Raw genomic sequence first — 26483 nt, 5'->3', positions numbered from 1 at the left:
GGATCTGTCTCCAAGGTCAGAGGCCCAAGGGCAGCCCAGGTGTGGCCCTTTCAAGTTTTTGCTTAACTCTCCTCTCCTCACGGGGGTCCACTCAGACCGCTTGATTTAACACTGCAACCTGCAAACCCTGTTGTTGCCCTGATCTTTCTTGCTCTGGTTTACTTTTTCTTTTCTTTCTGACTTACTCTCTTCTTTGTGTATTTATTTTGTTTATTATTTATTGTCTGTCTTCTCTGCCAAGACATCAGCTCCATGGAGGCAGGGGCCTTTGCCTTATTTATGGAAGTGTCCCCAGAATCCTGAACAGTGTGTTTGGCCCTGGCAGGTGCCCAACACGCATGCACATGTGCACACACACGCATGCACACACACACGTCGAGGGAATGAACATGTGAGTTAATGAATGAAAGGGTCAGGCCACACATGTCAGGTAGGCCCTCACTCCTTGTCTTTCAGATGTGGGCCCAACTCGGGCCACGTCAAACAAACACCCCACCCAGGCCTGGCCTCTGGGGCCCCTGCACGGAGCCCTGCGCTCACAAGGGCCTCTTGCTTGGCTTAATTCTCTACTGTTTCCATCTTGAAATTCTTAAGGCTCACTGCATCCTTAACCTCCTGGCTCAAGTAGGCTCAAGTGATCCTCCCGCCTCAGCCTCCTGAGTAGCTGGGACTACAAGCGTGGCTACCGCGTCCAGCTAATTTTTCATTTTGGAATAATGGGCTCTGCATTTTCATTTTGTGCTGGGCCTGCACATTATGCAGCTGGTCCTGACCTCATGCTACTCTTGGAGGGCTGGAGTCAGCATGGATGGGCAGCGGGCTTTATTTGTCTCCTGGCCCATCATTCTGAACTTGAGTGTGCTGTTCTCCAGTTAAGGACTTTCTCCTACATAACCAAAACACAGCCTTCCAAAGGACGAAACTAACATGGACACAGCACTCTCATCTAATTCCCAGACCCCAGTCCCGGCTCATTCATTTTTCCCACAGTGTCCTTTGTAGCAGAAGGATCCCACTGAGGCTCATGTGTTGCACCTAGTTGTTCTGTTTCTTCAGTTTTCTTCCGTTTGGAATACTTCCTCAGTCTTTCTTTGACTTTTATAACCTTATAGCTGGCTATTTTTTTGAAATTCAGGCAAATTGCTTGTAGAATGTCCCCCACGCTGGTTTTGCCTGATGTTTCCTGCATTAAGATTTAGGCTGTGCATCTTGGGTGTGAGTGTGACACTGATGCTGCGTGGCTCTCTTTGTGCCCTATCAGGTGGGATGATTGTGATTCGTTTGGTCACCGCACTGCTAACTGTGATCATTTGATTACACTAGCATCTGCTGGGTGTCCCTGCTAGTCATTCATCTACTCCCCGTTCTCATGTCAGAATTTTGTGACTCTGTAATATCCTCTTTGTCATCTAACCTTTACCCATGAGTTCCATGAGCTGTTTATTTTTATTTTTATTTTTATTTTTATTTCTTTTGAGATGGTGTGTCACTCTGCCGCCCAGGCTGGAGTGCAGTGGTGAGATCCCGGCTCACTGCAGCCTCTGCCTCCCGGGTTCAAGCAATTCTCCCACCTCAGCCTCTCGAGTAGCTGGGATTACAGGGGCATGCCACCACACCTGGCTATTTTTTGTATTTTTAGTAGAGACGGTGGGGGGCGGTGGTTTACCAAGTTGGCCAGGCCTTGGTCTTGAACTCCTGACCTCAGGTGATCCACCTGCCTCGGCCTTCCAAAGTGCTGGGATTACAGGTGTGAGCCACTGTGCCCAGCCTCCATGAACTGTTTTTGTTTTTGTTTTGAGACTGGTCTTGCTCTGTTGCCCAGCTGGAGTGCAGTGGTGTAATCATGGCTTACCGCAGCCTTGCCCTCCCTGGCTCAAGTGATACTCCTGCCTCAGCCTCCTGAGTAGCTGGAACTACAAACGTGGACCACCACGCCTGGCTAATTTTTTATTTTTTGTAAAGATGGGGGGTCTCACTATGTTGCCCAGGCTGGTTTTGAACTCTGGACTCAAGAAATCCTCCTGTCTCAGCCTCCCAAAGAGCTGGGATTACAGGCGTGAGTCACTGCACCTGGCCATACCAGGAGTTTTAACATCACTGCTGTTTCTTGGTTGAATTCATTATTGCTTTGATGATTGCTAAATAGTGATATTCTCAGTTATTTTTCCTGCATTAGTCAGTTGGCATTTTGTGGTCAGGAAAAGCTTTCTCCTCTCCTATTTATTTATTGCAATATGGATTTGTGTGTTTCTGTTTTATTCAATTGTTTAACCTGTTACTGTTATTCTGTATTTTCATGTTTCTGTTGTCTCAGATTTGGCCTGTGGGAGCTCTTGAAAGTTGGCTTCTGTGTCTTTTTGACATGTTTTTACTTTTTATTATTTATTTATTATTTTGTTTTATGTTTTTGAGGTGGAGTCTCACTCTGTCACCCAGGCTGGAGTGCAGTGGTGTGATCGACTCATTGTAACCTCTGCCTCTGAGGTTCAAGCAGTTCTCTTGCCTCAGCCTCCCAAGTAGCAGGGATTACAGGTGCATGCCACCATGTCTGGCTAATATTTTTGTATTTTTAGTAGAGACAGGGTTTCACCGTGTTGGCCAGGCTGGTCTCAAACTCCTGACCTCAAGTGATCTGCCTGGCTCGGCCTCCCAAAGGGATTACAGGTGTGAACCACCTTGCCCAGCCTCTTTTGACGTGTTTTTAAGAATCATTCATTCATTAAGCATTTCCTTCCTTTCTGGCGCAAGAAGATGGTCCAGGCTCATTTTGTATCTTCTCTGCCCTAGCCCTGGAAGTAGTTATTTCTCCAAAGAGCCCAACTTACCTTTCGCTGAAGTGGAAGAAAGTCCCAGGACAGTTGTTAAAAGTGCAAATACCCAGGGCCACCCTAGACCTACTGAACTGGCATCTCTAGGAGTCAGGTGTGGCGTCTGGAGGGACAGGAAGGCTCTTTCTTTTCTTCCCCTCCACCGGGTTGCAGGAACTGAGGGGACTGACTGCTCAAGTGGCGACACCTGGTGGTGATTCAGGAACCCACAGGGCAGGTTATGGCCATGCCTTGGGTGAGGGAATTCGAGGGTCGCAGTTGCCTTTGTCGACCTCCTCCTGAGTCTCCTGGGATGCTGAGCTGGCTCTTGCCTCCTTCCTCAGTGTTCTGTGCCTTGCTTTCCACCAGTGCTGCTCTCCCTTAGTGTGGCTGTCCCGGGCCCCAGTCTGGAGAGTTCAAGCTCAAGAGTGGAGTGTGTCAGGAGCCTTCAGGCCTTTCTGTCTTGGGACTGAGTTTGCTCCGTGAGTCCCTGGACGTCCCTAACATCATTCAGCAGAAAGGTCCAGTGAACTAGCGAGAGCCACTCAGAAGGACATTATGCCTCAGTAAAAACTGTGTTTATAAAGGGTTTGTCAAAACCTGGGGAGAGCTTATTGTCTGACATTCAGTAAAAGAAAATCATTTTGCATACAGCAGACCTGTCTACTATTTGTTTGAAAGATTGGAGAGAACTGGAATGTGGAGTCAGGGAATTATGGACAATTGGTTTTCTTTTCTTTTCTTCTCTTTTCTTTTCTTTTCTTTTCTTTTCTTTTCTTTTCTTTTGAGATGGAGTCTCGCTCTGTCACTCAGGCTGAAGTGCAGTGGCGTGATCTCGGCTCCCTGCAAGCTCCACCACTCAGGTTCATGCCATTCTCCTGCCTCAGTCTCCCAAGTAGCTGGGACAACAGGCGCCCGCCACCACGCCCGGCTAATTTTTTGTATTTTTAGTAGACACGGGGTTTCACCGTGTTAGCCAGGATGGTCTCGATCTCCTGACCTCGTGATCCGCCTGCCTCGGCCTCCCTAAGCGCTGGGATTACAGGCGTGAGCCACCGCGCCCAGCCAACAATTGGTTTTCTTTTGCATTATTTTTCCAAAGCTTTCTGTGCTTCCCAAACTTTCTTAGAGTATCTGTTGCGCTAATTTGAGAGAATGGCTGCCCCAAGAGGCTTACTGGGCCTGTGGTGCCAGGGCAGGGCTCAGGCAGGCCCAGGAGCAACCAGGCTGCAGAGCCTGCTGAGGTTGTGCCATTGCCAGGTTCGGGGTGAGGGTTGGGGTGGGCACATGGGCAACTCGACCTTGTCTGTGAGGGATGTCACCAGTCCCTCTCCTCTCTGGCCGGTGCAAGCTGGGGCAGCTGAGGATGTGGCGGGGTCAGGAAGGAAGAGGGCTCCGCAAGGCTGGCAGCACGCTGAGACCCTCTCAGTGCTAGCTGCAGCCTGAGCAAAGCAGAGCAAAGCTGAGTCGTCCCTGGAGAAGTAGGGGCGAGCCATTGACTGAGCAGAGTGGCCAAAGGGACATTTTCCTGAAGACAGGCCGAGTGGAGAGTGGGAAAAATCCTGCAAGAGAGGTTGGATCCCTGATTCATTTACAGAAGCCCACTACGTGCTACATCAACTAATTCACTCCACATTTGACCTGTGAGGAATCAGGAAACTGAGGCGAGGGAGGTCACAGATCTTGCCTAAGGTCACACAGCTCCTGAGTGGTGGAAACTGACCCCAGATTCTGTGCTTCGAACCACCTGACTATGCTGATAGGTCCCTGGGGGTGCCTTTGCCACAGCCTCCTGCAAACCTGGCTCTTGTCAGAGCCATATTCCTTGGTGGAGGGATGCCAGAAACAGGGAAGATACCGGAGGGCAGTGGTCCGAGGCCAGTGTACTTACCTGTCTCCCATGTCTCATCTCTTCCAGGCCTCGCTGGTCCTGCAGGTGTCCTACACACCGCTGCCTGGAGCTGTGCCCCTGTTCCCGCCGCCTACCCCTCTGGAGCCCTCCCCAACTCTGCCTGACCTGGATGTAGTGGCAGGTGAGTAGCCTACATTGGCCTGGCCGAGCCCCAGCAAGAAGGCCGGCAGTGGCACTTGAGCCTGGGGGCTGGGAGCTGCAGCGAGGCTTCCCAGCCTTTGCTGCCCTCCTCAGGTTGGGGGCTGCCCAGGCCTGGAGAGAAGAGGGTGCAGTGGGTGGGAAGTCCTGAGGGTTGCCTTCTGCCGTGCAGAAAGAAGGGGCAGCAGGCAGGTTCCCTTGGGCGCTGCAGCGAGTTGTGTGAGGATGCCTTCCAGCCCCAGCTGCCTGGGGACCGGGCTGAGCCCAGACTGGGTGTTCTGAGCTGTGCAGCTCTCAGAAGGGTGTGTGGGGACAGGGTCTGGCTCAGGTGATACCTGAGGCACCACAAACTCCCCAGAACCAAATGCTTCCCTGCCTCGGGACCCAGCAGGCCTTCGGTGATGGTGTGTGACAAAAAACTAGTTTTTTTCTTAAAAGAGCCCTGAGCTGAACTTCAGGGTTCCAGTCCTACCTTTGACACTGAGTCCCTGTGTGACTTTGGGCTGATTACTTTCCCTCTCTGGGCCCATAGATTATTTGTGAAGGGAGCAGACTAAATTAGCTAAGTGCTGTGCCTGTCTCAGCTCTCTTCACTTGGATCTGCCAACCTGGTCATCCCGGGGTGGCTGGCTCGCCAGTGGTGGACCTGGGCGTGGGAGCCTCCATGTGGTCCAGCCTGCTGGGGTTGGGAGGAAGCTACACAGACGGGCTAGGGGGCACTTGCCCATGGGAAAGATTCTAGAGTTTTTCTCTTAGTGAAGGGAGCTAGAAGCAAGCACAGCATTAAAACCCGAGCAGCCCATGTTTCAACTGAGTGTGCCCTGTGCCTGATCTGGGACCAGCCCAGCAAAGGGCTCTGTGGTGAGGTCGGCAGAGCAGAGCCATCTCATTGGGGCTCAGCACTGTCCGAGCTTAGAGACGGGAGATCAGTTTGGACTGGAGTAACCTGGTAATCCTGAGCTGTGCAGCTGGAGTGGGCTCAGGGGAGGAAGGAGAGGTGCCCCTGGTGGCAGAGGGTGGGGAGCGGGGAGGACCCGAATGCTCTGGGACCATGTTGAGGTGGATCTGACAGAGTTAGGTGCAGGCCAATCAGGGGAGGCTTCCGGACACTCCTGGGAGGTGGTGAGAATTGACAGGTGCCACTGGGCACCACAGCTATTTCTGAGCTTTGCACCAGGCTGGGGTGGGCGGGGAAGGCAGGGTTGGGGCTGGGGGTGCAGTAGGTTGGTTTCCCTCACCCCAACCTCCTCCCTCCCCTCCCGGGGTTATGCCCTGCCCACAAGACAGGCGGGGGACAGAGCCGGGCCGAGACTTGGTCCCTGCTCAGTGACAGCACCGTGGACACGAGATACTCTGGAAAGAAGTGGCCGGCCCCCATGGGTGAGACACGGGCCAGGACTGTCCTGATCCCAGACCCTCCCTGTAACTGTCTCACTCGCTGCCATGGTCAGCTCGCTGGAGTGGGCCCAGGTGGCAGAGGACTCATCCTGCAGGACTTGGTGGGTGGGAGGGCTAGGCCATTCTGTTTTCTTCCTGTTGACTAACTGGTCTGACTGCCCTCAAGTTTCAGCTGCTGAAAGCTCCTCTTCTTTCTACCTTATCCATCCTGGCTCACTGATGGGAAGGGAGGAGGGAGAGGGAGAGGGGTGAGTCTTAGTGCCCATGCCTTTTGGATCTTCTGCCCCCTGGGCTGGGTCCCAGGGGCAGGGACAGGGCCGGAGGGACCCAGGCCTCATTAGGGTCCTCTCCTCTTAGACACAGGAGGAGAGGAAGACACAGAGGACCAGGGACTCACTGGAGATGAGACAGAGCCATTCCTGGATCAAAGCGGAGGGCCGGGGGCTCCCACCACCCCAAGGAAACTACCTTTGCATCCTCCACCCCACTACCCCGGGATCAAAAGAAAGCGAAGTGCACCTACATCTAGAAAGCTGCTGTCAGACAAACCGCAGGACTTCCAGGTGATGAACAGGCTTTCTCTGACCCCAGGCTCCTCTTCAACCATCAGCTGCTGGTGCCAGGCACCTGCCTGGTTTGTCCAGCTTCAGGGGAAGATGTGTGTGGGATCCTCAGGGCCCTCCTGCGGGGGGAACCTGTAGTTTCCCTGGGTCTGGGCAGATGCCGAACAGGGAGTTCACATCTTAGGTCCACAGAACAAGCTTCTGCCCAGCCCCGTGGTTTTGTACTTAAAAAACAAAACAAAACACAACAACAAAAAAACTCACTGCAGAGATTCAGCATGTCTTTGCATCTCCGATCTGTTTTTCTAACCAGGGAGTATCCAGCCAGCAAGCTCCTGGCTATTCAGGTGTGGTCCGTGTCCAGCACCTTCTGCATCACCTGTGTACTTGTTAGAGATGCAGGGTCTACCCAGACCTACTCTACCAGAATCTGCATTTTAACAAGATCCTTACATCAGAGAAGCTCTGTCTAACATCTTTTTTCTCCCTATATCTATCTCCCTGCATAAAGCCATGGATTTTTCTGAGAGTCATATGGAATTTGAATTTGTTCAAGCTCGTCACAGAATAAAAACTATTAATGTTAACACTTCGACACATTTTTATCCAAAAATCCATCCCATTTTACTTGCTTTTAACTTTGGTCCTTTGCCTATTTTTTTTTTTCTGTTCAAAATAATTTTCTATTTTGATGTAGTCACACAGTGATATTTAACTCTTTACAACTACTTTTAAGGTTAAAAGCAGGAACCTGAAATCTCTATTTATAATACTAAGTGCAACAAATTGCAAAAATATGTTTCTATTCTAAATCATGGTAATTTACGCAGAAGTCCTAGCTCTAACCACTGTTTGCCCCAAGAGACAAAATTCTAGCCCCTGTGCTATTATTCCCCAAACACGTTCATACTGCCTTTGTTCTCTTTATGGAAATAACATATGTTTATTTTAGAAAGTTTGGAAAATATATTAAAATGAGGAGATTAAAAATCACTCATCCATCTTCCCATTGCCTTAATATTGTAAAATTTCATATTTTAAAATATCTTACCTAATGTTTGGAAGCATAGATGTTCCTGAAGTCTTCATTTACTTACGGCTCAATGGAAAAAGTTCTTAATTTATTTCTCAGACTGTAAGAAAGCATTGCATCTTATAAAGAATAAAGACTATTTCTGGGGTCACTTCACTGTGTAAGTTCGACCTCTGAGGGAATTGTCAATAAAGAACATTCAGGCCACTTAAAAATGCCAGTATCAATGGGGTCTTGGGTGGGGCTTGTGCCAATGGCTGAATGACATAAATGGGGGCTGTGTCTGCCCACCCCTGGGGTTTAATGTGGGTAGCTGACGAGGGGCAGCCTGGCAGCTCTTCTATGGAGCTATGGAATTTTCTATAGATGTAAGGGGCCTTGGTGGGAAAATATCATAGTTCATATAATGCTCTTCCTAATTCCTTTCTAATACTTTTCCCAAGAAGCCAGTGGTGAGATGGTTCCTGAGATTTCTGACTCTTGGGGTGGATGGTGGGTGGTCCTTAACTCTTCCGCCTTCCTCCTACTCTTTCCTCCTTCTGGTTTTCAGATTAGGGTCCAGGTGATCGAGGGGCGCCAGCTGCCCGGGGTGAACATCAAGCCTGTGGTCAAGGTTACTGCTGCAGGGCAGACCAAGCGGACACGGATCCACAAGGGAAACAGCCCACTCTTCAATGAGGTGGGAGACACGGGGCATGAGGGCCAGAACCTTGGTGGGCCTTCCCATCTGGAAGCCCAGTGCAGACACCTGGCAATTCATTCAAGAGTGTTTACATATGGCGCTGACCTTGTGTGGTGAGATGTGCTGGCTCCCAAGGAGGTTATCTGTGGGGCTGGAGAAAGGGCTCCTGCTCTTACTTCTCCTGCTGCTCCACATCCCTGTCACCCTATACGGCCAGCCACTCACCCAACCCTGAAATGACCATGTCTGTGAGGCCAGGGGCAGATCACCCCAGAACTTGTCCAATCCCCAATGCTGAGCCCAATCCACATTTTCCGAGGGGACTAAACTGCTAGGCGTGGAGGCTTGCGGGGGTGGTCCTCCCTCTCCCTGGCCTGAGGGGTCAGCAGGCACTGGTATGTCTCCCTTTGCTCTGAACCAACAGACTCTTTTCTTCAACTTGTTTGACTGTCCCGCGGAGCTGTTTGATGAGCCCATCTTTATCACGGTACGTCTCAGCAGTCAAAGTGTTCTCCGTGGGCTGTATGTACGCACATAGGTGTCAGTGCACGCAGGTGTGTGTGTGTGTATGTGTGATTGTGCATGTGTGTGCATGCGTGTGTGTGCCTGTCAGTGTGTGTGTGTGTGTGAGAGGGAGGCGTGTTAAAGCCTGACACGTGGATGATGTGGAGTAACTCACAGTCAGGCCCTACGGGTCACAGAAATGCCTACAACAGCTCAGCTGGAGGCAGCAGCTGCAGGAGACCCCACTGCTCAGCATCCCCCTGGGGTCTCAGGTCAGGGTCCTTGAATCACTTGTGGCAATGAACATTTAAGTTTCCATCTTATTTTGTTAATCCACGTGCCTGCTTCTGATGGAGATTCTCTTTCTCTGGGCCTTGGCTCTTCCCCCATCTCCTCTGAAAGGCACTACAGCCAAGCGGCTGAAAGTGTAGGCTCTGGCACTAGGGTGGATTCCAGCTCTGTCTATGCCATGTAGGGGTTGTGTGTTTCTGTACAAGTCTCTGTGCCCCTGTTTCATCCGTGAAATGGGGATAATGACAGTATCTGCTGATGGGGTTCTTGTGAGGGCTAAATATTGCTTAGAACAATCTCTGGAATTGAGTAAGTGTGAAGCGTTGGCAGTTATTGTTTGGGAGGGAAGAGCTATTGGGTTGGCCGTGTGGGCCACATGTTCCCTGTGAATGTGAGTTTCCGTGATCTTTCTCTGCAGGTGGTAGACTCCCGTTCTCTCAGGACAGATGCTCTCCTTGGGGAGTTCCGGGTAATTGCTTATTTTCAATGAAAGCAGTCAGTTCTCACTTCTCCGTGTTGGTGGAGCTTCTGTGGGCCATGGGCAGGGGTGGCACTCCAGAGATCCTGTGTGTCTCTGCTTTGGGAAAATATTATTTCAAAAAACAACACCAAACCCTCTGCACAGCATCTCCTTTCACCCCAGAAAACCTCTCCACAAAGGTAGAAGAGAAAGAAAGCACTTTTCTATCATTGAAGAGGCCTTAAACCAGAGTGAGATGCACATCACAGGCAATGATCTGCTAAGATGCTGCAAAGACAGAAAGAAATCTCATGCTAATTTAGCCAGCGGGTTCAACTGATTGCCCACCACATACATTCTCAAGAGACATCATGCCCCACCCTCAGATCAGGGGACTTAACATTTCAGACCTCCTGAAAATGACATTTGTATACTAAAGCTGACAAAAGACTTACTTAGTTTCTTAAAAATATGTACGGCACCGTTGGTCACACCGAGTTCATCCCAAAGTCACCTGGTAATCGGAGTGACCATCTATGTTAGCTATTGTGTCCAGAAGACCAAACAAAAATGAAACTCGTATTTTTATGGCAGGAAGTAGTTTAACAACTTGGAGCCAGGTGCGCACAGGAGTTAGGCTCCTATCTTCCCACAGAAGCTGGGACATAGGGGAGCCATCTCCCTTGGTGTTTACATTTCAGACGTCCTGAGAATGACACTTGTATACTAAAGCTGACAAAAGGCTTATTTAGTTTCTTTAAAAGATGCATTTCAAAGAGACAGGGAAAGTGTAATATATTTACAAGTTTTCTAAGGTAAGTGTTCTGACAAAAAGAGAGGGGAGGGAAGTACTTCTTCCCTTATTTCCAACAGGCAGAATCAAGACCCTTATTTGTAATTTGGATTTTCCCCCACCTCTGGGAAGGCAGTGTGAGATCTGAGTTTGGGCAGCCCTTCTTCTCATCCTGGCCATCTTGGGCCAGTGAGACTCAGCGCTCTCTGCCCTGATGTCACTCTCACTCTGGATTGGGAGTGGGGTTCAGATGTGGATCCCTGAGGGAGGGAGAGGCAATGAAGAGAGGGGAACCCTGCCCCAGCCTCCTCACTTGTCCCAGACAGTCCAGAAGTAAATAGTCCTATTCCGAGAACCGAGAACCAATGGATTTAACAGATTACGTAAAGTAAAAGTAACTAGTAATTGCACAGACTAAAGGAGACCTGTATTATTATTATTATCATCGTCATCATCATCATCATTATTTTGAAATGGAGTCTTGCTCTGTCACCCAGGCTGGAGTGCAGTGGTGTGATCTCAGCTCACTGCAACCTCTGCCTCCCGGGTTCAAGTGATTCTCCTGCCTCAGCCTCCCAAGTTTCTGGGATTACAGGTGTGTGCCACCATGCCAAGCTAATTTTTTTTTTTTTTGGTATTTTTAGTAGAGGCAGGGTTTCACCATGTTGGTCAGGCTGGTCTTGAACTCCTGACCTTGTGATCTGACCTCCTTGGCCTCCCAAAGTGTTGGGATTACAGGCATGAGCACTGCGCCTGGCCTGCACGGTGTTTTAATGTAATTTGATGTAATTGTTATTAATTTTCTCATTTTGAAATTTTCAAGGATTTATCAAAAGGAAAGAAAGAACACAAGCTTATTTTTACCCTCTCCCCTCTATCCAAGTGTATTATGCCTTCCTTCTTTACATTTGTATTTTAAATACAAATTTAAAATAAGGGGCTTGTATTCTACCTGTTGTCAGAACAGTTACCTTAGAATTATTTATTCTGCACAATATATAATTGCTGGGACCAGGCGTGGTGGCTCATGCCTGTGATCCCAGTGCTTTGGGAGGCCGAGGTGGGCAGATCACTTGAGGTCAGTAGTTGAAGACCAGCCTGGCCAACATGGTAAAACCCCGTCTCTACTAAAAATACAAAAATTAGCTGGGCGTGGTGGTGGGCGCTTGTAATCCCCGGTACTCTGGAGGCTGAGGCAGGAGAATTGTTTGAACCTGGGCGACAGAGGTTGCAGTGAGCCGAGATCGCACCACTGCCCTCCAGCCTGGGCGACAGAGCGAGACTCCATCTCAAAAAAAAAATTGCTGGGTTGGACCCGATGGCTAGATCAGCAGGTGAGATTTCAATGTCTTCCCAAATCATTGCCTGTGGAAAGAAGTCACAAGATAAAAAACTAAATCTGTTTACCTGGAGAAGCATTTTTTAAAAGAATGAGTTTGAGCCTGAGTCATTCTGTAACAAATTAAATCTTAATTATGTTTTGAGTCTCTTTACATTCTTGTTCTGAGAACCCAAGGGTTAAGTCAAAAAATTATTTTACTTGTATCTAATTATAAAAGTAATCTATGATTTAAAAAAATAGACAACTTTTTAGAGCTGTTTTAGATTCACAGCAAAAATTGAGTGGAATGGACACAGTTCCCAAATACTCCCTGCCCCCCGCCCCCGCTGCGGCCTTCCCCACTGTCACCATCCCAGTAATCTATGGATTTTTAATAGAAAATTGTAAAACACAGGAAGGAATAAAAAATGAAATAAAAATCACCCCAATCTACCATGCAGAGATAACATAGTCCTATTGTGTGAATTTCCTTTCCTCTTTTTTTTTAGACGGATTTTTGCTCTTGTTGCCAAGGCTGGAGTGCAATGGCGTGATCTCAACTCACTGCAACCTCCACCTCCTAGGTTCAAGTGATTCTCTTGCCTCAGCTTCCCAAGTAGCTGGAATTACAGGCATGCGCCACCACACCCGGCTATTTTTTTTTTTAATTTTATTTTTAATAGAGATGGAGTTTCACCATGTTGGTCAGGAGGCTGGTCTCGAACTCCTGACTTCAAGTGATCCACCTGCCTCGACCTCCCAAATTGCTGGGATTATAGGCATGAGCCAACACGCCCAGCCTCCTTTCCTCTTTCTTTTCTGTACATAAGCATTCTTTATCAAACTGGGATCAAAATGTATTTCACTTTCTTTTCATATAGTATCAAATGGTGAATGTTTCCCTGTGCTTCCAAAAGTTCTTCAAAAACATGGTTTTTAATGGAATCGTGTAATGCACCACACTTTGTTTAATGCTTCAGCGGCAAGAGTTTGATTTGTGTCTCCTCTCGTTGATTGCAGATGGACGTGGGCACCATTTACAGAGAGCCCCGTGAGTTCTCACCACTTTGGCTGTATCCTTGCATTTTGGTTCTAGAGGCTGACTGGGGACACCCATTTGGGATCCTCACTGTCTCTCCTGGGGGTTTTAGAATCTAGAGGAAGGGTTTGATCTTGGGAGAGAAGGCAGGTCATTCATCCTCCATGTGAGACAAGCCCTCGGGAGCGTGTAACGCTCACCTGTGTCTCCGCTGGCCCATTCAGGGAGGCTAGATCTGAAAGGCCCCATTACTGGAGACTGGGCTCACGGCAGACAGGGACAGGTCATTTGGGTGACAAACCAGGATTTCTCCTCACCCTGGTTTCCATTCTGATCTGGTCACTTCTTGAAGGGGAGGAAAATGGCCTGGGTTTGGCTCTGCCAGCCTCTTACAGGGTTAATATTTCTGACTCTGACCGCATGAACACTCAAAGTACCTTTTGATTCTAGAATCTGAGTCCTGGGCTCATGGCCCAGTGGATGAATCCTTTACGTCCCCTGTGCAGTCCATCCTGGGCTCCTGGATGTGGTCACAGGCTGGGGTCTTCTGATTCTGGGATCACCAGTGGATGTTGTCTCTCTTAGGGCACGCCTATCTCAGGAAGTGGCTGCTGCTCTCAGACCCTGATGACTTCTCTGCTGGGGCCAGAGGTTACCTGAAAACAAGTCTTTGTGTGCTGGGGCCTGGGGATGAAGCGCCTGTGAGTACATTTCCCTGGGTCTTCCCTACGGTCCCCCACGCAGCACTTGGTGGTGGGGGCACCAAACCACAAACACTCTTTTTTTTTTTCTGATTTAAACTAATATATGGTAATTAATGAGAAATGTAGAACATGTAGAAAGGCGTTAATGAAAAATGAGTGCTCTGGGTGCAAGGTATTAATAAAAAATGAATCACTCATAATCCTACCACTCTGAGAGAGCTATTATTATCTCATTGCACATCCCTCTGGAATGGCACACACACACATATTTTCCTTTTTGCAACAGTGAGCTTATTCTATATATATTATGTTGTGACTTGAATTTCATTGCCTAAGAATGTATCATGCTCATCTCTACATGTCAGTAAGTAAAGTTATAAGTTGGAGGTGGTAAGAATGAGAAAAGTGTTGAGAGCAGGGGAGGTATCCGCATCTTTGTATGTGTGAGAGGAGGAGAAAATGTTTGGAATCATCTTTGTGCAAGAGGAATGACGGGCTAGATTTAATGAAAGGATTTCTGCACAAACACCAGAGTGCCCACTCTGGGTTGGACGCTTTGTTTGTAGTGGAGCCACTTGCCTCATGGTGCTCAGCAGTGCAGAAGTAGAAGAGAGGCGTGTGGGTGGTGGATGTGTTGGGCGAGGGCAAGCCAGGAGTGCTGAAGGTCAGGAGTGAGGGGAAGGTCAGGGGTGAGGGGAAGGTCAGGGGTGAGGTGAAGGTCAGGGGTGAGGTACCAGGGCATCCTGAACATGGCTGATGGCACTGGGCAGGGAGGGAGAGGAGGACAGGGCCCTTGGGGTCTCCTGCCATGCCTCGTGTCACCCCCATCCTCACCACACACTGGTTCCTTGGCCACCTGGACGTGCTGCTTGGATGAAGGTGGGTTTCAGCTGGGCCCTGGGTGCTGTCTGCCTCTTCCTTTACCTGGGTGTAGTTTACTCCTTATCTCATTCGCCTCATCTCCTTACTCCTTATCTCTCCTGGCTATTTCCAGGCTTTCTTGCCTTTCCTAAGCTCCAACCTCAGCTTCCCTTGGAGAGGCAGAGCTGCACAGCGATGTAGTGGTGAGAGCTCTGGGAGCTCCCGTGGTCCTCAACTTGCCCCCCAAATCTTCATCCACCTTCCCTCCCTTCCGCCGCCCCTCCCGCTCCATCATCCCACCACCTCCTGGCTATGACCTCACATCCTCCACTGTCTTATTTGCCTCCTTTTTCTGATCTCTTCTCACACTTGTGTCCTCTGCCTCCTGCTCCATGATCTGTGCCAGGCTCAAGATTTCCCCATCCTAAAGCACCCCTTCATTGACCCATTTCTCCCCACCCCTCCTCTCCACTACTATTTTCTCTCTCTCCTACTGCTGGTCATCACCAACTTCTTGAAAGGGTGCACTGCGTCCCCCTTTTTCCACTCCACTACCAGCTGCTCATTCCTTCTCTTCAGTAGGAATCCTACCGCCTCCCCTCCCTGAAACCACTGGTGTAAGGGTCGCTCATCACCAGAGCTTAGGAGCTCTCCCCTGTTGTTAGTCTGCACCACGGCTCCACAGCATTCAATTCCGGAGCCCACGCTGTATTTGAAATTCCTCCTCCCTTAGCATTCATGACTCTCCTGATTCTCCCTGCTCCTTTTCCAGTGGGTTCTTCGAATTCGATGTTGCAGTTCAGTCCCTGTTCCTTTGCTATGTCCTGCCCCTCACTGTTGAGGAGTCCGTCTCTTTCAGACACCACCTGAGACTTGTAAATTGCTCTTCTCCAGCCTGGATCTTCTGAGCTCCGGACGCTCAGTTTCAGTTGTCTTGTCATCAGGCCACATTAACGTGTCCCTTAGGCCCCTCTGATGTATTAGAGCAAAGCCTGGTATCATTTGCTGCATTTCTTTTTGCAACAGTGAGCTTATTCTATATATAAGCTCCCACACCTGTTCCCCATCCTGTATTAGGTGACATCTTAGGAAATTGCATGGTTAGCCACTTAGTCCCCCAAACCAGAGGCCAGATTTTCATTCTTTACCCCTCAGTCCCCATGCAAGTAGTTGGCCAGTCTTGTTGGTGTGAAAACCTCTGCGTATGCCTCTTCTTTTTCCCATCGCAAGACCAGAGTTTGAGGCCCAGCTCCCACTCTCTCTCACTTGGGTCTCTTTGTGAATTACAATATAGGTTCAGCTGGTGTAACAAAGATGCCCCAAATAATAGGCATTAAGGAGGACAGATGTTTATTTCTCTCTCATGAATGCCACAGTCCAGAATAGGCACAGTGCTTCGGCAATGATCAGAGACCCAGGCTCCTGGCCTTTTCTCCACTGTGATCATCATGCAGCCTCCATCACACGGCCCAAGACGGTTGCTCCAGTTCCCATCACCATGTCTGTATTCCAGCCAGGGAAATGGGAGTAAAGGACTATGGAGGCCACGTCTCTTCCTTCAAAGCCGTGACCCAGAAGTTGTACACATTTGTGCTTAGGTCCTATTGACCAGAACTTAGTCACATGGCCACATCTAACTACGAGGGAGCCTGGGAAATAAAGTCCATCCTAATGCTGTCCAGCTAAAAATTGAGGGTTTGTTAAGAGGAGGCAGAAAAGACTGGATTTGGGGGAACAACTAGCAGTTTCTGCCATCCCTCCTAAGTGTCCTCTGAGGTCTCCTAACTTCTTATGTTATACTTCTCCACCTATCCCCACCTTATCACCAGTCATCTTTATTTTTATTTTTATTTATTTATTTTTTTTGAGATAGAGTCTTGCTCTGTCACCCAGGCTGGAGTGCTGTGGTATAATCTTGGCTCACTGCAACCTCTGCCTCCCGAGTTCAAGCAATTCTCCTGCCTCAGCCTCCTGAGTAGCTGGGATTATAGGCGTGCGCCACCATGCCTGGCTACTTTTTGTATTTTTAGTAGAGATGGGTTTTCACCATATTGGTCAGGCTGGTCTCAAACTCCTGACCTTGTGATCCACCTGCCTCGGCCTCCCAAAGTGCTAGAATTACAGGCATGAGCCACTGTGCCTGACCAACAGTCATCATTTTTAAACCCAGGTAGAATCATGCGTGTCTCCTCTTACAAAATGTTCAGTGACTTCCCATTGCTTTCAGGATAGAGTCCAAGATCCTTAGCATGACATTCAAGGCCCTTGACATTTGGCCTTAGCCCAGTTTTCCAGTCCCACTTGCTGTTATGTATCTTCATGGGCCCCGTCTGTGGCCACACCAGATGATATGACTCTTTCCAGAACACTCTTCCATTCCTCTCCGGCCTTTTCCCTTGCTGGAATACCTTCCCTCTCTTTGCCTACCAAGCACCAATTTGTTCTTCCAGGCCCCGTTCAGATGCCACTTCCTCCCTAAAGCTTGCCTCCAGGAAGAAGTCCTCCAGGAAAATGTATTGATCTTTCCTTTGGGCCACCACCCAGCCCTTTGGTAGTCTAACCAGCTTATGTGTCTGTCTTCATCACTGAGATTCCGTTTCTTGGTGATGGGGACAATATAGCAAATATGGTATCTTTTATCTCCCCTCTTGCCTAGTATGGCAGGTCTTGTACACAGTAGGTGCTCAATCAGTGCTTATTGTCTAGGGGAATAGACCCTTTTATGGATGCCTGAAAGATGATTGTTTTCTTCTGATATGAGCTGAGGAGAATAAACACAGAACACATCCCTTTGGGCATTGCTGTGATATGGGCATTCTGGGATTGAGTGTTTTGCTGCAAGGATCCTGAAGCAGGTTTCTACGTGTCAAGTGTGACTGAGTGAGAAATGAATGAGGTGAGGCTAGTCCAGGCAACTGTCCAAGGAGTGGGCTGCTGGGCACAGCCTGACCTTGCTATTCTCCTGTCCCTTCGCTGCTCGCTAGCCCAAGAGCAGCCACCAGATCTTTTGTCTGTTCCTCCAGCTGCCAACTTCCCCTTGTGCAAAGGCCTCTGCATGAGTTGCCTCCTCGTCTGGATGCCTCCACCTCTTGCTCATCATCCGGGTCTCAAGCTGGGCAGCATTTCTGACCCCGCCTCAGTATAGTTACAATCCCCCTTGCTCTGTGCTCTCCAAGCACATGGGTTCTGCTTCCAGCCTGTGTTAAACCTCAGCTTTCGTATCTGTAAAGTGGGGGCATTCTAGGCCCTTGCACCCAGAGCATCATCTGTGGGCAAGCAGCGTGGGCATCACTTGGACACGTGTTGAAATGCAGACTCTTGGGCCCCACCCCAGACCTGCTGAACTAGAACCCGTGTTTTAATTGGAATGCACAGCAGTGGTCTAGAAGACACTAATTCTCAGCCAGTTGGAATCATCTGGGAAGCTTTAAAAGCCACTGCTGCATGGGTACTCTCTCCCGGAAATTATGTTTTAATTGGTCTGGGGTGTGACCTGGGCTTCCCAGGTGTGTCTTTTCTTTTCCTTTTTTTTTGAGATGGGGAAAAGGTGCCCAGGCTGGAGTGCGGTGGTGCAATCTCGGCTCACTGCAACCTCTGCTTCCCAGGTTCAAGCAGTTCTCCCATCTCAGCCTCTGAGTAGCTGGGACTACAGGTGCACGCCACCACACCTGGCTAAGTTTTGTATTATTTGGTAGAGATGGGGTTTCCCCATGTTAGTGAGCTGGCCTTGAACTCCTGACCTCAGGTGATTCGCCTGCCTTGGCCTCCCAGAGTGCTGGGATTACAGGTGTGAGCCACCGCACCCGGCCCCCCACCAGGTGTTTCTAATGTGCAGCCAAGTTTGAGACCCACTCAAGGGGGGTGCTGTGAGGATTAAATGAGAGAGTGCATCCACATCAATACATGTGGGATGTGATTTTTGTTATTACTGTTCCAACCACAAGACACAGGACAAGTTATTGGATTCATTTGCTGAAAGTCTGTTTTCCCTGCAAGATAGTCAGCCCCATGGGAAGAGGGCGCTTATTCACGTCATTCCCTTATTCACTGCCGTATCCCCTGCCCTTCAGCACCATACAGACACCTGCTAGTCACTCAGGAGCTACTGGCGGGGTGAATGAACACCTGCATGTTATTGAAGATAGAGTGGCCAGCTTAGACCTCAGTGACTACTGTATTATATTTTAACTGGGAGGTGGGGGAGAGCGGGAAGGAGACAGGTTGGTGGAATGCTTGCCGTGTGCCACATGCATTTCCATCATTATTGGAGATGTTCCTCGCACAGTCCTGGAAGGTCAGTGTCATGGTCTCTGCTGTACTCAAGAGGAAGCTGGGGCTCAGGCGAAGGACCTTGCCTGGGACTATGCGGTAGTGCCTTGTATGGGACTAAGTGGCGGAGCGCAGTCTGCCTTACTTCAGAATGTGGTGAAAATGGAACTCTTAGAAAAAGAGAGTAAAACCCTGCGCTCAGGAGCGCGTGAAGGAATCATATTTGGTTTCCTTTGTAGCTGGAGAGAAAAGAGCCCTCTGAAGACAAGGAGGACATTGAAAGCAACCTGCTCCGGCCCACAGGCGTGGCCCTGCGAGGAGCCCACTTCTGCCTGAAGGTCTTCCGGGCCGAGGACTTGCCACAGAGTGCGTGGGGCGCGCCCTTGGGTGGGAGGTCTGCAGGAGGCTGGAGGCGCAGGGCTGGTGAGGGTGGGCGGTGGCGGGTGGAGTCAGCTCCCTGGGGGAAGGAGAGGCGTCTAGGAAAACAATCAGAATTTAATGAAAAGTAATCAGTATTGGTGGAGTTACGAAGATTCAAGAACTCTTGAGAGTAACAGCTGCCTCTCAGCTCCATTCCAGTGTCCTCTGGGCCTGGTGTGGCTATTTGGCTACTCTGTGGACCCATTTTCTTGGTTGTCATTGAGGAGTCAGCACCATCTGGACTCTATTCTGGCCTTAGGGCTGGCTCTCACTGATTTTCCTTCCCGCTATGAGGAAGCGCATCCTGCAAGTCGGCAGAGCTGGACTGGGGAGCAGTTGCTCTAACGTTGGAAGGGTTTGCTTGAAGGATTCCTGGGGCCCCCTGTCTTCACAGATGAAGGACACGGATCCACAAGGTGACCCACTATCCTAGCTTGCCTCAGATTGTCCTGGTTTTAGCACTGAAAGTGCCTGTTCCAGGAAACCCTGTGATCTCCGGCAAACTGGGACAGTGGGTACCCGACTTGCAACCATCTCTTCCTCCCAGGAAGGCCAATGTGGCCACTGCCTGGTTCCTCACAGTGGTTGGCCCGGTTCTAGACCCATCTGTGTGTTTAGTAAATGCTGGGGAATTATACTGAATATTCGAGAGCTCTGGGTATCAACTTGGGCTGATATTAGAATTACCTGGGAAGATTCAAAACGGTCCAAATGCCAGGGCCCTGCTTCCAGCATTTCAGATGGACTTGAGTTAGGGCAGGGCTCAGCACTGGAAGGGTTTAAAGGTTCCCCAGGTTATTCTGTCGTGAGGCCCAGTTGTGAGCCGCTATTTTAGAGCATACATCAACACAACCAAGCCACTGTCCACAGCATAGTCAGTGAGAAGGTTTGCAATGTGGGTCCCTGGTTACAACTTTTCCATAAAGATAATTGTTTGAGAGTTTCTGCTTTGGCTGCTGACATCAAGAAATGAAATGTACAAGCTTACTTGGACCAAATCCTGAAGAAAGCCTGTAAATAAGTAATGGGTATTAATTCAGTACTAAAATACATGTTTACAAATATTCTGCACTTATTGATTGCAACTATGTAGAAGTGAGGCTGGTGAACTTCAAGAGGGGCATGGGGAAATAGAAATGTTTGCTTTTCTTAAGGTGAAAGAGCTTTGTGTTGAATTCCCTGCAATGTTGTTTGAAAAAAAAAATAGATGGGCAAACAGATCATAAATGTTTGCTAATTGTTGTGCCTTTTGTACTCATGTAGACATTAGCTAGTATATAATCTTTAACTATCCCCCCCACTCACCCACTCATATGCCTATAAATATAACATGCTTTATACACGTATGTATGTGTATACACATATACATTATCTGTCTATCTATATCTACATATGTAAATAATCTGACTCATTCAAAAAATAATTGGTTTGAGGCAGCATAGATTAAAAACTCTTAAGAAAAAAACAACAGAATTGACTTCTTGGTTAACCTCAGGTAAATCGCTGCACTAATAGATTTAAAGGAAAATGTCAACCAGGCACCAATAATGGGATATTGTTATAACAACTGCCAGTCCTTTTCTGGGTACTTACTGCCCTTAGTGATGTAGATTTCTAATCAGTCAAGCAGTCGATAAGTTGGTAGATTTGACTGAAAGGCTTTGAATGCAGGGTGAGGACAGTGAATGAGCCGTTTGGGACTGGTGACAAAGTGGCCTGGTGCTCTCAGTAGTTACTGCTCTGAGACAGTCCTCCCTCTGGGGGGCCCCTGGACTGAGTCCCTGTGTGAAGGGGTCACAACTTCTTGCTCAGATAGTCCCAGGACTGCCTGGAGACAGATGGGGGATAGTCAGGGTTTTGGAGGTGAGACAGCAGGCAGGCAATGACTGGTGTGTCCCTCTTCCCAGTGGACGATGCTGTGATGGACAACGTGAAACAGATCTTTGGCTTTGAGAGTAACAAGAAGAACTTGGTGGACCCCTTTGTGGAGGTCAGCTTTGCGGGGAAAATGGTAAGCAGTAAGGGAGCAGGAGGGTTCTCTCGGGAGGGGACTTCCTGGTGCCCTGTGGACAGTGCGGGGTGAGAGCAAGACAGAGCGAGGCGCCCGCACCAGATGTGTGTGCACAGGGAGGGGCTGATCCTGGTGTGTGGTGAGACACCCACACAGGCCCAGCTCTCAGAGGCTGCCCTGCACACGAATGTGGACAGGTCTGCCTGGGGGTGTCCCAGACAGACACATAGATGCAGATAGCCCAGGAGAGGACGTCGGACAGTGGATAGTAGAGGAACATTTGGGGGAAAATGGAGCAATAGCATGGAAACCAGACATGAAGGCATAAAGATAGGGAAAATATATTTTAAAGATGTGGGATAAAAACATAATGATTATTTTAAAAATGTTGTGGGGGGAGTTGGGCAGAGAAAGACCCCTCTGGTGGGCGCCCTAGTCTCTTCCTTGCAGCCCGCCTTCCTGCCCTGAGGCGGTGCTGTGGCTCCAGTCCCTGCTGACTTCTGTCCCAGCCCTTGTCTCTACCCAGGCTGTCCAGCCCACAGTGTCTGTGTGCCCCCTACGGGCTTTCCTGGCAGCCCCAGCCCTCCCAGGCTTCAGCCGTCACCTCTCCGCAGAGAACTTGGTAGCTCTCCAACCCCTCCCTTCAACCCCAGGCCTCTCTGTGCCTCTAAACAGCTCTGCCTGCTGCCCCTCTGAGCCCTGGAGGGAGTCATTTTCTCTGCGCAAACTGCCCCATATCCAAAAGCCTCTGTCTTAGCCAGGTACAACCATCAAAGGCAGAAAATGTGGACCTGCCTTGATTCCTCCCTCTTTTTTCTCTCTCCATATCACACATGCCACCTCTAGCTTTTGACTTTAAACATGTCCCCAGGGCCCACCCCTACCTCGTGTCCCCGTAGCCACTGCCAGCTGTTCCCAGGACCACTCCTTTGTTTCTCACCTCATGCATCGAATTTTTGAACAGCCCAGGCCATTTGTCCAAGTACTGGATTTGTTCGATTGTTTTCTTCTGCTGTTTAACTTGTTTCTCTGGCTCCTCTCTTTCCTGTAAACTGGAAGTTAGGTCTAGAGACTTGATTAGACTCAGATGAAGTATTTCGGCAAGAAGTCAGCATAGGCGATGTTCTGCATGTCATATGGCATCACAACAGAAAGCCATAATGTCAGGTTGTCCCATCATCAGGGTTGATTGCCTGATCACACGGTGAAAGTGATGCCTCCAGATGGCTCTCTTATAAAAGTAAATGTTCCCCCTTTGTAATTAGCAAGTAAACTGTGGGCAATATCTTGGCACTGTACGGATATCCTATTTCTCAGCTATCTTTTACCTAATGGTCTAAGCATCCATTGACCTTCCTGTCTGAAGAAGTCATTTAGTTGGGACTGCAAAGTGGTGATTTTCTCATTATCATTCTTTTTCTCTTGATTAGCTGACTTTTTTTCTGCAAAGAAGAGCTTTCTCCCTCCTGCCTCGTTGAGTATTAGTATGGACCTCAATGCTTTTTATTTTTAATGTGTTAAATCAGTCATTATTGTGTTGATGTTTGAATTATACTGAAGGTGGCCGTCGGGAGCCCCTTTGAGCTGGGCTCTCTCTCTTCAGAGACTAGCACAGGGTCCCAGTGAAAATGTACATGGGGGTGTAATGCAGATTTTAAACTCGTTCATGTGGAGGTGTAACTGCTCACTGCAGATCCTCACCTGAGTGCAGGTTTTGGTGTGGGCTCAGGGTACGGGTCTTACGCCCTGCTCCTGGCATCAGGAGGAATGGGGACAGCTCCTTGAAGGCAGGAAGGAAACAGGAAGCTGCGGCTGTATGTTTTTTGTGGGACACTAGCTCCAAGGACTAGGATTAATTTTTCCACTTGACACTTGGGAAATTCACGTCCTGAGATTGTTCTTATTTTGCATTCCCAACACGGAAGGTATTTCGATGGTGGCTGGAACCAAGACCGACGTGCCTTCACATTCGTTGGAACTAAGCCTCAGAGCTCTGGGGCTCCTGGCTGCTCCGGGGTCCCTGCTAGCATCTTTGATCTCCCTGGGTCTTCTGTTCTGAGATGCCCTTGGCTGGCCCTGGGGATTTCTGTAGGAAGGTACCAGTATCTAGGGGAGGTGAAGGGGCAAAGGCGGCCAAGACAAGTGACTGTATACTGTGGGTTGGCATCTGGGCTCATGCAAGAAGCTGCACCTCCCATTTTTCCTCTAGAAAGAGGTGGAGGGAGTTGAAGAATGACCTTATGGTGAAGGAGGCAGCTGCAACACTCCGTCTTGAAAGTTTCAATCTGGCTGCCGTCTCCGGTGGTCCCCAGGCCTTTGCGTCCTCTCTTCCCTGAGCCACCTCCTTGTGGCCTCCCCGCTTCTGCCGCTCTTATGGCGTGTCTCATTCTGCCTGTCCCTCTCTTTTAGCCTGCTTGCATGTCCCTTTTTTCTCATTACATCCTAAGCTGAAGAGCCCTGAGGTTACCTTCTGTGTGCCCCACCCACCCCAGCCGGCCTTCTTTGCATTTCCCCTTATGGACGCTTGGTGGCAGTATTATCCAAGATGTGAACCATACTTGATTTGGCCAAGTTACTAAGAAGATAGGAGCGTGGGAGAGTGCGTACGACTGTGCACTTCATGGTATGGAAGAAACAAAAGGTAGGTACTTGTAGGGCAGGACAGGAAGTTTTAAAACACCTTTTTTCTTTTATGAATTTAAGAATAAAACCCACAAATTGCAAAAAATTGAAAAAATCAGAGAAAAGGAAAACAACAAAAACTCCCACTGCACCATATTCTATACCCTGCACCATATTCTATACCCTGTACCATATTCTGTACCCTGCACCATATTCTATACCCTGTACCATATTCTGTACCCTGCACCATATTCTGTACCCTGCACCATATTCTATACCCTGCACCATATTCTATACCCTGTACCATATTCTGTACCCTGCACCATATTCTATACCCTGCACCATATTCTATACCCTGTACCATATTCTGTACCCTGCACCATATTCTGTACCCTGCACCATATTCTGTACCCTGCACCATATTCTATACCCTGTACCATATTCTGTACCCTGGACCGTATTCTGTACCCTGCACCACCCTGGAGAGAATTACTGGTAACATTGGTTTGTATTTCCTTCTAGTATGTTTTCTCTCTTTAGCTCCCACTACCCTCTTACCTCCCCTCTTCCCACTGACTGGGAATAAAATAATGAAGATATTGATTCTGCAAGCCCAAAATCAACACTCGTGGCACTTTAGTGATGATTTGAGGACACTTTCAGGGCTTTGAAAAATTGGAATCTCCCAGCACGTATGTTGGTTGCTGAGGTTGAACAAGGTGACTCTCTGCCTCCCTGCTCCAGCTCTCATGGAGTAAACACGTGTCCATGATCAAAAGACATGTATCAAAAGTAAATACATGATCAAAAGACATGTGTTTACTCCATGAGAGTTGAAGCAGGGAGGCAGAGAGTCTCAAAACATGATACTACACAGGACACGTATCAAAGGACACAGACAAAATACGTGTCCTTTGATACGTGTCCTGTGTAGTCTCATGTTTTTCACATTTTTGTGCCTTTGTTGGCAACTTCACTGTTTAAAATGGCCCCAAATGTCATGCTGAAGTGCTGTCTGGCTTTTCTAAGCTCAGAACAGCTGTGATGTGCCTGACAGAGGAAGTGCGCGTGATAGGTAAGCTTCCTGCAGGCTTCGGTCACGGTGCCATTGGCTGTAAGTTCAATGCCGATGACTCAACAATATATATTCAAAAGTAAGGTGTCCTTCCACAGAAGCACACATAAACCAAGGTTACCTATTGATCAGTTGACAAAAACGTTGTGACAGAGGCTGGCAGGAATTTAACCCTGCTTCTCCTCTGGGGTAATGAGTCAGTGTTCACCAGTCAGGGTTCCTGGTGACCTTATAGATAGTAACTACCATGAATAATGAGAATCAACTATATACATGCAGTTTGGTAAACTGCTTGTGTTGTCTCATCTTTTCTCAGATTATTAAATAGTCATTGAAATGATTTTTTTTATGGCGGCATAATATTCTGTCAGATGAGTATACTATAACATTTGACTTATTTTTGGATATATATAATTCCAATTTTTCCCTTTTATAAACAACTTTGTGACAAACATCAGCATACAGGAATCTTCATCCACACTCTGATTGCTTTTCTATAGGGAAGTTTCTAGAATTGGGGCTGCTAAGCCAGAGGGCTTATCTTTAAGTGTCTGATACAGATGACCAAATAGCCTTCCAGAGAGAGTGTGCCAATAATACTCCATTGGGGAGCGAAGGAAGGTAAAAAGGTAAAGGAAGAAGAAAAGAGAAGCAGAGGAAGAGGAAGAAGCAGCATGGTGCGGCCCTGGCTGAGTGCCTGTGGGTGAAACAGGCTGGGGGAAGGCTGGCAGGGATCTCTGGGGCCAGAGGCAGTGCTGGCTGGGGTGTGGCAGATGGACCAGCTGCTGTTCAAGCCCCCAGACCCACATCCCGGTGAAGGCAGCCAGGTTGAAGTGTTTGAGATGGAGGAGGGCCAGATGCCTGGGGCAGGGGCTGAAGCAGCCCGTGTACATCCTGTGTGTGTGCTGGGGCAGCCTGTGCCTTCTTATTCCAGGGACCTGGGGCACAGAGTTGACAGGGCCGCTCAGCTGGGTCTTGTTCACGTGTCTTTTATTTTAAAAATTTGTTTATCTAATTTTTGAATTAGGTAGTATATTTATTCTATCTATCTATCTATCTATCTATCTATCTATCTATCTATCTATCTATCTATCAATCATGAAAAATCTCCCTCTTGCTCTGTACCTCATCCAACAATCAATTCATTCATTTCTTCCTTTTCAAAGAAAACCACTGCAATTAGTTTCCTTTATATTATTCTGGTTTTGTGATGCATGTGTAAGCAAATATGACTACAGATTCTTTTTATTCTTGAGACGGAGTCTCACTTAGTAGCCCAGGCTGGAGTCCAGTGGTGCAATCTCGGCTCATTGCAGCTTCTGCCTCCTGGATTCAGGTGATTTTTATGCCTCGGCCTCCCGAGTAGCTGGTACTATAGGCATGTGCCACCACTCCTGGCTAATTTTTGTATTTTTAGTAGAGACGGGGTTTTGCCACATTATCCAGGCTGGTCTTGAACTCCTGACCTCAAGTGATTCACCTGCCTTGGGCTCCCAAAGTGCTGGGATTAAGGCATGAGCCACCGTGCCCATCCAACTGTAGATTTTTATCTCTTACCTTTTAGCACAAATGGCTGTGCA

The 26483-nt window shown here is 48.6% G+C and overlaps 1 protein-coding gene across 34 annotated transcripts in view; it reads left to right on the top strand.

Moving 5' to 3' along the window:
* The window catches only part of DYSF (dysferlin), a 232292-nt gene that overhangs the window by 55486 nt on the left and 150323 nt on the right, over positions 1 to 26483 (top strand). For 19 of the 34 annotated variants that reach the window (XM_028832402.2, XM_028832394.2, XM_077959419.1 and 16 more), the window contains 10 exons: positions 4726 to 4840; positions 6145 to 6237; positions 6613 to 6818; positions 8402 to 8530; positions 8958 to 9020; positions 9747 to 9797; positions 12923 to 12953; positions 13527 to 13642; positions 19015 to 19141; positions 21103 to 21206. In XM_028832402.2, coding sequence (XP_028688235.2) covers positions 4726 to 4840; positions 6145 to 6237; positions 6613 to 6818; positions 8402 to 8530; positions 8958 to 9020; positions 9747 to 9797; positions 12923 to 12953; positions 13527 to 13642; positions 19015 to 19141; positions 21103 to 21206 — 1035 coding nt within the window. The remainder of the gene's footprint in view (positions 1 to 4725; positions 4841 to 6144; positions 6238 to 6612; positions 6819 to 8401; positions 8531 to 8957; positions 9021 to 9746; positions 9798 to 12922; positions 12954 to 13526; positions 13643 to 19014; positions 19142 to 21102; positions 21207 to 26483) is intronic. The other 15 variants (XM_028832409.2, XM_028832404.2, XM_028832406.2 and 12 more) reach the window with 1 other exon arrangement.

The sequence above is a fragment of the Macaca mulatta genome, chromosome 13 (genome assembly GCF_049350105.2).
Source record: "Macaca mulatta isolate MMU2019108-1 chromosome 13, T2T-MMU8v2.0, whole genome shotgun sequence".
Taxonomy (NCBI): Eukaryota; Metazoa; Chordata; class Mammalia; order Primates; family Cercopithecidae; genus Macaca; species Macaca mulatta.
This window is presented reverse-complemented; position numbering and strand designations above follow the sequence as displayed.